Below are 13072 nucleotides of genomic sequence, written 5' to 3'. Positions count from 1 at the left end.
GAGAGAGAGAGAGAGAGAGAGAGAGAGAGAGAGAGAGAGAGAGAGAGAGAGAGAGAGAGAGAGAGAGAGAGAGAGAGAGAGAGAATTATATTTATATGAATATAGACAGAGAGAGAGAGAGATAGACAGATAAATAGCGAGTAAGGTAGGGTAAAAAAACAATTTCAATTCATCGGAAAATAAATTCCGGAGTTTGAGAGTTGAGAGTGTTTTTCATCTGCATCCGGGAGATGGGCTTCTTCTGAATGTATAATATAAATATATATACACGACTTTTTCCGTTTAGGACTCGAACGTATTGTTTTTCATCTGGAGAATAAATACATCATTGTCACAGGCATAGTATTAAGCAAATTGGTATACGTATATAGTACTGAATGAAAAATATTTGACACTAATATGTCACAACTCGCAGAGGAAATAGGGTTGCGAGTTATAAACGTTGTTTCTCTAAAACGCGTAATGTCTTAAAAACATATTGACTGATTATAACAATTTGTCACGGGTAAAAAATATTTCACTTCCCTTTAATGTAAACTGTCAAGACTGTAATTCGTTTAAATAACGCGAAATGTCAAATTTGAAAGGAAAAATATATTTTTTCATAATTATATTCCTCGTTCCATTATTATTTTACGAAAATAAAAATAAAAGTCGAATAAAAAAACCGTTCTCATTAAAATTATAATAGCCCTTTCGCATATCAACGATCAAATGAACTACTCAATTATCAAACAATCGCTTTATTCGCTATAGTAAATAACAGGCAGTCTGTATTTAAACGATAATTTAGCTTTTGTAATAATGCAAGTACAGTTGAAAGTGAATTCGCTCAAAAATAAAGTGCGAAATCCTAAACAAAATTTTACGCATACAATTTAAAAATAAAAAACGTAAATTTAATTTGAAAAGTCTAGATTATTATTAAGCTTATGCTATATTTTCTAAGAAATACAAAGGTTCTGGTCGAATTTCTAATAATACGTATTCTACACGGTTTGAAATTAGATTTATAAGCTTCTTTTATGTTTTTTTTCAATTTAAGCAATCCAATAAAAATGGTTAAGATTGAGCAGTTTATGGTTAAAGTATTTTTCTATTACTTGCAACAAATTTAGTAAAAGCGATTTTAACTTACCGAAAACTATTTCCAGAACGTTTTAATAAGCAGCGTGGGCAGACGTTTAACTTCTCTACGTCCCAATTACTCGACACATGTCCACTGGAGTTTCCTGTGTAACATGTTGTATAGAAAAAAAATACAAAAATGTTATCAATTAAAAACATAGTAACATAGTGTTTTAGGTGAGTTTTACGTTTGGTATTACTGTGGTTTAGTTTGTTCTTCCCCGAAGTTACCCAAAACTTGTCCATTAATCAATACTATATTGATATCATTTGTATTTATTCGATAAATTTTTAATAAATTATAAATTGTATTAACATACGTTTATCTCAACAGAAAATAATAGGTATGAAGTTGTAATTTACTAAAAAAAAAAAAAAAAATAAAAGCTAATAAAAAATATTATATTTATTGATCCCTTAAGAAAGTGCATTGCGTCCTGACAATTCGAAAAATATTAATAATAAAAATAGTATAAATACAAAAATAAATTTGATCTTAGGCATAAAATCTACATAATACAGTAAATGGCTTCTCAAAAAAAGGTGACAACTTTTATGATAAACTTTATTCCAGAACGGTCTCGTGTAACGATATAATTTTTTACATCGTGTATTGTTGACGACGAGCAAACACATGCGAGTGATATATTTTATATTACTGTAAATTTGTATTCACGGCGCTTATACGGGACGATAAACTTCGACTACAATATTATGATTGTACACGTGTAATACGACTGTCATACCTTTTGTTCGAATCGTATGAAACATGTGTACATTTTTACATTGAAATCGAATTTCTCGCATATACAAATGAGAAACGAATTTTTCAACACGGACTATTTATACCGGTGCATCTATCTGACGGTGTTATTGAATTCCGACACATGGTCTTAGAGCAAATATGTGACTTGTACAGTTAAATTAGTATTCTTGTAACACAAACGGCGTGTATAAACTTAATATTATATATATATATTTATATAGAACATGATTGGACACTCACCCTGCCACCGTTCTCCGGGTCGTGTCTGTTGTTCTTGTACTTGCCCACGGTTTTCACGGCGTCCGGTAACTGAAACTGGAAACGAGGAAAAATATCGTTAATAATTTTTCAGAAGAATATCCCACCGTAGGGGTGGGGGGAGGAAAGGCGAGCCGACGGAGAGAGCTAGGCGTAAGAAGAACAGGAAGGGCGAGCGCGCGTACACCACCTGGTGACGGTTGGGGCGGTAGAGATAACAAGCGACGGATCGGAGCGGAAGAGTTGCCTTCCATCTTCGTTGAATTAATTGGAAAACTTGCTAAGTGGTTTTGTTGGTCCGGGCTAATAGTTTTACACGTTTCGGACACCCCGGCTGACAGCGGGACGATTACTAGCCGTTGCAGCTAGCGTTTGATTGGAATGAGCAGATTATCGCGTAGTTGTTACCGTCGGGACACGTGTGCGTGTAAGGTACACGTTGAATCGTATTTAATCGCTTATACAATATTCTATAGATGTTTCGATATTATTATTACTATTGTTATACGTGCAGTATTATTGCTGCTCATTATTATAACGCCCGTGGTGGATAACGCGGGTTTCGAGAGAAGTGTCCGGTACGCGCGCGTCCAACCTTGTTTTACGGTAAATTGTAACGCGTTTATTTTCTAGTAAATATATTATAATAATATTATTACTATTATTATTATTATTATTATTATACCACGGTACGACCGAAACGCGGTACAAGTCTGTGTACCTATATATTTTAATAAAGATATATAATCATATTACGCCACCGCTCGCGCGTAAGACCAGCGAAGGGTCGGATGACGTGGACGGGGCACGAATCCGACACGGAGTTTATGTCAAAGGCCCTTGTTGCACGTCTCTCGTCACCGTCTACATGTATATACTACTCATTCCTTATGCAAACTTTTGAGCGTGAAAAACCGATTTTTCAGACAAACACACACACACAAATATCCCTTATAACGGTATTGTACAGAACCGGAGGCTGTAAAAATACCAGTTTAACGCTCGGGGGCACGCAGCACCGTGTTGCGACGTTAATTTTTCTAATACTTCGGCGGCGGCGGTAGTGCGAGGTAAATGAATTGGTTTTGGAGCGAGGTGAACAAGAGGTTGAACAAATGCGTCATGTACAAAAAGATGAACATTGACCCGTTCATTTTTCAATTTTGAATTACATAAGTTTATCATTCGTTTTGTAGCCAACGTTTAAGCACTTGTTAGTTGATTTACTTTTCAGGCAGTTTAAATAATAATTTATGACTTGAGATACACTTAGAGTTAGTTGAAAAAAATTCACCATTACATTTTTTTTTACGATGTCATAATACAAGACGTAAATATAACTACTACTAAAATGGACACCAATAATATAATAAATATTAAAATAAACAAAAATGGTTAATTATCACTTGAGAACGCAATCTTTTTAGAAGGGATTTATTAGAAATTAAATTAACATTTTTAAAACTAAATTCGTCTAATATTTTTCTCGGCATCAACGTTGACCTCGTACATTTTAATATATTATTTCCAACGATCAGCCTATAATTTAAAGTTCGTACGTTATCTTAACCAAATTAACTCAAGTTAATCATTTTCATTAACTTACCCGCCTTATAAAACATACAACGTGTACTGTGTACGCATAAGCCTATGTGTGTGCGTGTGCCCCATGTGAACACCGACGCATGATTGATGTATTTGTTTTTCCTTATAAAACACCCGAAGGAACTGTGTTCATATCTAAAGAGTCGGTTTAATATCTAAAGATGCGCGTTTCAGAAATTTTCCGCTCGTACTACGAGTATAATAAACTACACGGTCTGATACTCGCGTATTAAGGGCGTGTGATTGTTTTTTCTTCCCAAGCCTGGCGGTCTTAAAATCTCCATAAGTGTACACTTGCAAACAAGAAACAATGTGCATCTGAGTATACATCACAGCGCGTAGAACCAACACACGAAACGTCGTCTTACCAAACACCGCACTATAATACGCACATGTATTAATCGTATCGTTTCAATGTAGTTGTTTTCACGGTAAACTCGGTTTACGGTTTCGCACAAAGTCGCTTCCTTTGTTATAGACAAATAATCGAAAATAATGTTTATCGTTCGAATAAAATTATGATAACTCATAGAATATTTGAAGTATAAAAATCAGCAAGATGTTTTTTTTTTTTTTTTCTAATTATTGCATATAAACTAGTACAGTTCACGAATTCGTTTATACTAAGTGTTGGTCTAGGCTTAAAACATTTAAAATATAGTACGGCCGTTCACGGTATCTACAACAATTGTATATTTTAATACGTCTCTTTCCTGATGTCTATTTCGATAATGTTTGGTAAACAAATAGTAGTAAAAACATCGGAAACAACTGAAATACATGACTAGTTAATTACTTATTAATACTATTAAGTATTAGAATACTCGATATAATATTTACTATATATAAATAATTATATTTATCGTCGGATACTCTTTCACTTAAAATTTAATTTGCGCTTAATGTATATTACATTGACTGAAAACACAGGACCCGTAACCTTGTAAAATATCTCAAATTTTATTTTATATAAATGTTATCAATATTTAAAAATTGTTTTTAACCGTAGTTATGTAAACTGTTTTTATGGTATGTGTTGATAAAGTGCGATGTTATTACATTAACTAAAATACAACTAAACTTAATGGTAGAACACATATAAGTTTCGAAATATTATATTTCACGTATTTCTTAGGTGTTTGTAAACGTGTAAAAATCATAAGTGCAATTCAATAATGACAAACGATCACTGAGACATTTTATAAACGTCTGTATTTTATATTTATTGAGTAATGAAATATTAGTTTTTTCTTCTTTTAAAGTCTCAATATAATATATCCGTATATCAGAGAAAAAAAAATTGTCAACGAAATTGGATTTTGATCTTATATTGATGACCGATAAGCCATAGTCTCGGTGGATTGTGAAGGTTTTTTTGAAGGCAGCCATATTGCTAAGCCCAAAGGAATTTACTTAGACCTCTTACTCCTTCAACTTATTCTGTTTACAAAAAAATGATTGAACTAACCAGATCACTAGCTGGTTAAAAACTCTCCAAATACAGTTCAATTAAAACTAATGAAATTCTACGCGTATTAAATGGTAGTTTTTATTTTAACACATTTCTAGTTAGTTTCAATGACAAAATTCTTCATAAATTGACCAAACATTAATTGAATGAACAATATTGGGTTTGCAAATATTCTATGAGAAAAATAAAAGTTTATCCTTTGATATATTTGTATTAAAAACTATAAAACCTAAAAACCGTTAAGCCAATTAATATATTCGTGTTAATTATTTTTAAACAAACAAAAATCGCAGACTGAGAAATACTCGGACTCATAATAAAGTTGAGGGGCAAAAAGCGACGTCTTTCCTTTTAACGTTTTTTTATTATATTAAGTGCAATAAACCACAGGTGATGTTTATAATATGTATATCTTTCTTTACCATAAAATAAACTTTGTGCTGCCATTCATGTTATTTTATTTGATTAAATACCTACTAAAAGGTGAACATTATTTTTGATATCAGCAACAATTTATTTCTGTTTGACTAAAATTATAAATATATAAATAATATAAAAGTATAATACTATATAGGTGAGACGAATTATTTAAAAGTTTCAAGTGAAAATTAATTTTAGTTTTCGATTGAGAATTAAAATAAATATTGTTATGCTTTTATTGTAATACACGAATATTCAGTTCAATATTGTATACATTTTTCACTTTTTGAACAAAAGAGCAACTTGAAGTACCTACTTACAATTTGACATCAATCAGAGCATATAATATTGAATTTTGAATCGAATAGTGTCATCATTCAGCTCAAAATTTATCTAATATTCAATCGTACATATTTAAATATTTATATTTGAAATTGCAATTTAATTAACTATTATAAAACGGTAAATATTATAACAATAATATCCTGCATAGCATTTGTCAATCATAACAATATTTATATATGATTGGGATTTAAATATTTAAAATAAAAACTTTGTACAAAATTTAACATAAGTATTTGATTTTTCATGTCGAAATTGAAATATATAATAAACATTTATTAAGATTCGAAAACAAATATTTAAAAATCATTGAAAATTCAATCCTAAAAACGTTTTAAACTAAGTTCAATGTTTAAAAATGTACAACCGTGCGTTTGGATATTCAACGTTTATAAAAATGTGATCAACATTTTTAAAACGTTTCAATTTTTTTTTGAATATTAAATATTGAATAAATACATATATGCTGTGTGTGATGTTACACGTTAAGCCACGCATTCCACCACGAACCGGCAGCGACAAAATTGTGACTGTGTATTGACTTTCGGTACTTTTGGAAGATACCTACTATAAGTTCTCCACACAGTGCATATATATTTATTCAGCATTTAATTATTATTTAAAAACAATTTAAAATATTTGATAAATGATCGGTAACCATTGGTTAAACTTTTTCAAACATTGAATTAAAACGTATTAGATATTTATACAATTTTAAATTTTTATTAATTTTTTTTTTTTTTTTTTGTAACGTTAATAAATTCTTATCACATGTTTTAGGTTCAACATGAAAATTCAAATGTTTATAAATATATTTATGTTCGATTTTGCATAAAATTTTTTATTTTTAAATATTTAAATTCCAATCATGTACAAATATTATTTCAGTTCGTAGTGATTGACAAATGCTATGTGGGTCGGTATACGGGTTCGTTGTCGCTATCGTTTCGCGTTAGGTTCGGCTCGCGCACACATTATTTATTGTTAACCGTTCGGTTTCGATAACATTCCGAACAAGGATATTACGATGTTTATAACGAATATAACATGAAAATAAGACGACGACATTCATTATGAACACGTACGTGTACATAATTTGATTTGAAAAATATTTTCAACCCTATCTACAGCGTATGATGGTCTCATACACTCTTAAGTGTTCAGACGTGAACGATATTTGTTGTACGATAAAACGACTAAACCGAATGTGAGAAATGTATACGTTCGACTGGTTCGACATCAAAATATAGTTGTTGTCACAAAAACGTATGTTGTAAAAAATATGAGGGGTATTATACGTGCACTGTTATAATGATATGTATTGATATACCTACACTATATGGTCTGCCGATATTGAACGCCAGCACAAGCGATACGATTCGATTGGACAAATTTTGGTACAAAACAGGAAACATTCGTGAAACATCATTCAATCGTTTCTCTTTAAACGGTACTGTTTCAGCGAATACACAAGTTTTTATTTTTTTACTTGAAAATAAGATATTCCCGGCCTGCTTATTTAGGGATATTACGGAACAATAAGTCTCGTAAATGTTTTAACAAGATGATTATTAATGTGTATACACTAACAGGTGTGTATGCAAACGATTTATCATAATACATATACATATTAAAACACATCAGTGAATTTAAGAAGGCTTTTGCAACAACTGTAACAGCAATCCTGGCCTCCTTTAGATTTCCTATAATACTACGGTTTTATCACCGAGACGGTCGTTAGAATAATTTCTCATAGCAAGTTTTCTATTTATTGCGGACGCAGTAAACAAAAATATTCATTGAAGTCGATTTGTTTGTTCGAGACTTTTCTGTGGACAATCCAACACGCTTCACTTTGTAAGTTAAACCATCGAAACGTATAAAATAACAGCAAAGTTTCCCCCTTTCCTTCAAAAAAAAAAAAAAAATCCTTTCGATTTAACTTGTCTCTTCGAACCCACGTCTCCTACTCGTATATTCCCGTACAACAAATAAAGTGTCACTTGAATTATTAATCGAGATTAAGACTAGTAGTGGAATATTATTTGGATATCTTGCACTCCACTCTCTTCCCGCCACGGCTGTAATATTACTAGGATAAAATATCGCTACGGGGCCGAGCGTGACATTTTATTTTTATTGGTCACCATCACATATTTTTGTCGACAAATATACCGCATTCAGTTAGATGCACCGTTTCCGGGCTGCAGGTTATTAGTAGGTAGTACCCGACTGTATTAATGTCTCGTTTCTGGTACACGTAAGCAAAACATATTTTAATTTACACATGCGCAATTAAAGGGGTTAGAATTATTAGACATTTATTAAGTAATGTTATGATGCAGGCAGTTCGCTTTTCATGCAAATGGCACATTATACATAATCCACTGCGTGTCATTAGCGCTCGTGCGCGTATTTTATTTCTATCGTTAAATCTTGGTAACCGGACTAAGTAAGTGGTGAGGTGGTTTATTTTACATTTACTACCTCAAAACTGAAACTACTCTCTGACATATTTTACAAGCGATTATTCATTCAGTCATACAGATTTCAATTATCGTTTAAAGTGTTCCGTAGGTTTTGACATAGAAAAAAATTCAGATAAGTTTTCAATTTGGTTTTGATATATAGGTATAGCAAAAAAACCAACCGCCGGCTAATTGATCATACAGCGTAAATAATTAATCGGTCATTGAAGGTCTGATATTCCTTCAACGATCACGTGTCTGTAAATTATATTTGTTACATTAAAATCGATACTGTCAAGTGAAAAACGTTTTAATTTGAAGTTATTATAGTAGTTTAGGTTATTGATTATGTTTGAAAAAATAACATTTATTTTTAACAGTAATGCGAAATAGATGATTGAAACTCATTTGAAAAGTTTAGATAGTATTTTGTTAAACACTAAGTAAAGTTATCTAATACTGCCCTTCAGTCAATAAATTAAATTTTAACCATGCGATAATTAAGTTTAGTTTAGTCTTGTTTATGAAATGTTTTATAAAATCTATACAAAGCACTGTAGTGCTCAAAACTATAAGCTTTTTGAAAATGGCAAATATATCACTTATTAATCAACTATATTTACCCTTTTATTTTTTTACTATACAATATGCACACCAAAACAATTTTTTATGTATGAGAGAAAGCATAATGATTAAATACAAGTCCATTTTGTAGTGTTTTTACTTATATATTTTCACAGACCTATCGAAAATAAAAACTCTGAGGATTAAATTTATATATATGTATGTATAATATCATAATTTTAAGCCAGCAAAATGTCGAATATATTTATATATATATATTCAATATCAGTGACAATTGTAAAGCCAAACACGACAGCGAGAATATTTTTGAATTAAAGGGTCAACTGGGAGCTATAATCCTTACGGTATAGTCGATTTTAATTAATTCAATATATAAGTCACAATCTGCAAAACCATTTAAAGATAAATACATTTTTTTTAAAAAAAAGAGGAAATGGATAATTGAACGTAAAATATATTGAATATAATATGCACGTTCAACTTAATCTTAAAAACCATGAGGTGATGAGATAAAATAATTACCTTTAGATGACAGTAAAAATTAAATTTTATAAAAAAAACTTTTAAATATTATACTTATTGAATATTATAATATTGAAACACAATATGAATTTAAACATTTGACAGTTCATGTTAACGTTATTATTTTCTAATGCAACGTAAAACGATTATGAGATATTATAAAAAACAATTAAAGAGAATGTAACAACTAAAGCATAATTTACACATGCCAAATATGTAAACATAAACGTATAATTGATAACGATTTTAAAATACTAATTGCATATATTTGTAGTAAATAGTTCATAACTGAATTTTCATACATAATGAAGTTAGTATTTTGTGAATGTAATATATTAACAGATTATATTTGTTTGTAATTATGTGTTAAATATTTTATTTAAATGCAAAAATATTGTTTCAGATATTTATTTTTAAATTTTGATCATACCATAACATACGACACTCGATGTCAAACAATTATTTCAAGTTTTCGATAAGTGCGCAATTATAATCAGTATACTATGAATAATTTCATAAATTAGTAAAAATAATATATTTACTTTTGAGTTGGCTTGATCCGAATGTGTCCGATAGCAGAACTGGAATAATGCCACGGCGATGGCAACGATGAGTCCCAGCACTAGTATGTAGAATATACCAGCAATGTTGTTCAACGTCAACTCGGAATTACGGAAAGACTCCTGCGGGAATAAAGGTAATGTGTGGTATGTATAACAAGTTGGCAAATTTTGATATTTTAATAAAAATTCAGTGATATTTTGTGTTTTATGGTGTATATGAAGGACGATGGAGAAAAGTTTACTGTCGTATTCTTGCAGTAAGCGCAATATAAAAAGAACATAAATTGCTACTATAACACATTTTTTCTCTTCTTTTTTTCGTTTGCGGGTATGCGAGTAATGTAAAACTGCGAACAAGCAAATGGACCGAAAGTAAAGTTTTAAAAATTCAACTACCGTTTTTGTTCAAAACGGTATTTAAGTGGCCAAACCCTCGATGTACTTTTCTTTTACAAAAATAAATAACTTTCAGATTGTTTTATTTATGTATTTTTTTCTTCTCTGCCAAAATCGAGGTTTCTAGTATTACGTTACTAAATAAACATATATACCTATATATATATATATATTTATAAATTATTTACATTTATATGTTGAATTGAACGCTTTGGTGTGTTTAGGAAACATTTAGCATGAGGTAAGGTTTAAGTAAGTTCACAGTTTACCATAATTTTGAAATATACTCAGATATACTAGATTTTCTTTTTTCTAACCTAACATGTATATATATCTATATAAATAAAATAAGACAGTTGAAAAATGAATGGCCGACGATACGACCCGTAATTATAGAAGAGAGTTTTATGGTGGCTGGGGGAATGTAAAGAGGAAAGAAATAAGCATACAAAGAAAATAATTTAGATCGCCTAAGACATATGTCAATAGCTTTTTAAAAGGAATAAGTGATCTGATGAATATATTGATACATTTCAAATAATGAAGCATATTTAAATTAAAAATAAAACTGCAAACCATAATCGTCGAAATATATTTTCGAAGGATTGATTTGATCTTATTTTACTTACCTTCGCTTCATACCCGCATTCATCAATCCACCATTTATTTTCTAACTTCGCAAGTTCACCGCTATCGGTCAACTGTGATATGGCGGTGTTGATTCGATTCCTTAAAAAGAAAAAAAGAAGAAAAACACGATTAAAATGAGTATTGACATCAATGACTAAACGAAAGAAAAATGAAAAATATCTGTAAACATAAAAACACAAACTTAAAAATCGAATTCCCTATCATTATATTATTTGGGAAAATGTATGTCTTCATGCATATATTATAATTTTAAGTAAACCAGCTATAGAAGCAATAAAATTATAGTGCATCGCCTGTAAATCAAAGAAATGTTTTATTTTAGATTTACGTATTCCTCGTTAGGATTTCTAGAATCCTGTTTTTAGAAACCAATATTAGTACAACATACTAGTTACTAAATTGAAAATCATCCATGGATTGATGTATTTATAACAATAATTGTATTTTTAGTTTACGGAATGCCTTTAAATTAACAAGCGCACGAAAGAAAAATAAATGCAATAGGTGTTGTGTTCGAATAGACCCGCGAGGATACCGTTTGAGCGTGGATAAAATTAACGAAAGGACGACCATACGAGTATAGATCAAACTGCAGGGCAACGTCATTCCCCACTACAGGTTCTTCCCCAACTCCAATTTTTTGGCTCTAGAGCATTTTTTGATTGCCCTCAGGGATCCTCTTGAAACCCTTATAAATCGCTTATTGGGTTCGATCGGAGGTAGAGTAATGTTGAATAAGAATATTGTTTATATATAAAACCATTAAAACAAAACACATGGAAAATATTATTACTTACTAAAAATAACAAACTATTTTGAAAATAAAAAATTATAATTTCAAATTATATTTTCCAAGTTAGGGTATGTATATAATATCGAAGCACTTAAGTTATAATATTTATATTTTATGGTATAAAACGTTAGATTACATAAAACAACAATTTGTGGTAAAATGAATTAAAATATTACAATAAAATTCACGCATAAAACGTATAGAAAGATATGTCATAAATAATTTAAATATATGTTACAGCTCATAGTAGTAAAATCAATAATATCGTCATTGTTTTTTCTCAGAATTATTATTAAATAACGTGTACATAATAACAATGAATATGGTTTCACAAAATATCTATAAAAAACTTCGGTCTGCAGTATATACCATTTTTGCGTTCTTATTCTGCCATCTTATAATTTTCTAATGATATTTTTATTTCCAATAATATATTATATCTTTGATTTACTGCATTATTAATAATTATACTATATTTTTTATATTGTATAATAAATATAATATTTCTATAATAGTAAGACAGAGTTATAATTTCTCTCAAATACCTAAAACAATTTTTTAAAAAAAAAAAAAAAAAAATTGCATAATATTAAAATATTGACACAATGTACAATGCTGAACAATTTATGAACAGAGAATTCGGAAAAAGATATATTTTATAATAAATAAATTAATATAGTTTTAATTTTTAATTATTTTAAATCATACAACTCAATTATAATATAAGAAATAAATAAACATGCTTAAGAGTTTTAAGACATTTCCTTAAGGAAAAAAATAATATACATTGCAATATATTATTTTATTTTAAAATATCAAAAAATGTACAATTTTTTATAATTATCGTGATAGCCTATAATTTTATAAATGTAAACTAACTATGGGAACAGTTACAGTTTAAAACAAAATCAGATTACTAAAACAGTTTATATACATTTATAATGAAATCAATATTGTGTGTAATAAAATGTAATACATTTAATACAAATCTTAATACATACTTTACAACAACCTAATGGAAATTCCGATAAGATATTTAAATAAAATTATCAATTAATAAATATTTCTATTTAAAGTTATTGGTATAATACTATACATTTTGTG

The 13072-nt window shown here is 29.6% G+C and overlaps 1 protein-coding gene across 4 annotated transcripts in view; it reads right to left on the bottom strand.

Annotated features, from left to right (window-relative positions):
* Window positions 1–51: 51 nt before the first annotated feature.
* Window positions 52–13072, bottom strand: part of LOC112693261 (glutamate receptor 1-like) — a 167063-nt gene continuing 154042 nt past the window's right edge. For all 4 annotated transcript variants that reach the window (XM_025568250.1, XM_025568247.1, XM_025568246.1 and 1 more), the window contains exons 15-19: window positions 11154–11253; window positions 10108–10248; window positions 2135–2209; window positions 1139–1232; window positions 52–309 (exon numbers count right to left, since the gene is read on the bottom strand). In XM_025568250.1, coding sequence (XP_025424035.1) covers window positions 1194–1232; window positions 2135–2209; window positions 10108–10248; window positions 11154–11253 — 355 coding nt within the window. In that variant the 3' untranslated portion in view covers window positions 52–309; window positions 1139–1193. The remainder of the gene's footprint in view (window positions 310–1138; window positions 1233–2134; window positions 2210–10107; window positions 10249–11153; window positions 11254–13072) is intronic.

This window comes from Sipha flava, unplaced genomic scaffold, assembly GCF_003268045.1.
Source record: "Sipha flava isolate LNK unplaced genomic scaffold, YSA_version1 83_pilon_pilon, whole genome shotgun sequence".
NCBI lineage: Eukaryota > Metazoa > Arthropoda > Insecta > Hemiptera > Aphididae > Sipha > Sipha flava.
This window is presented reverse-complemented; position numbering and strand designations above follow the sequence as displayed.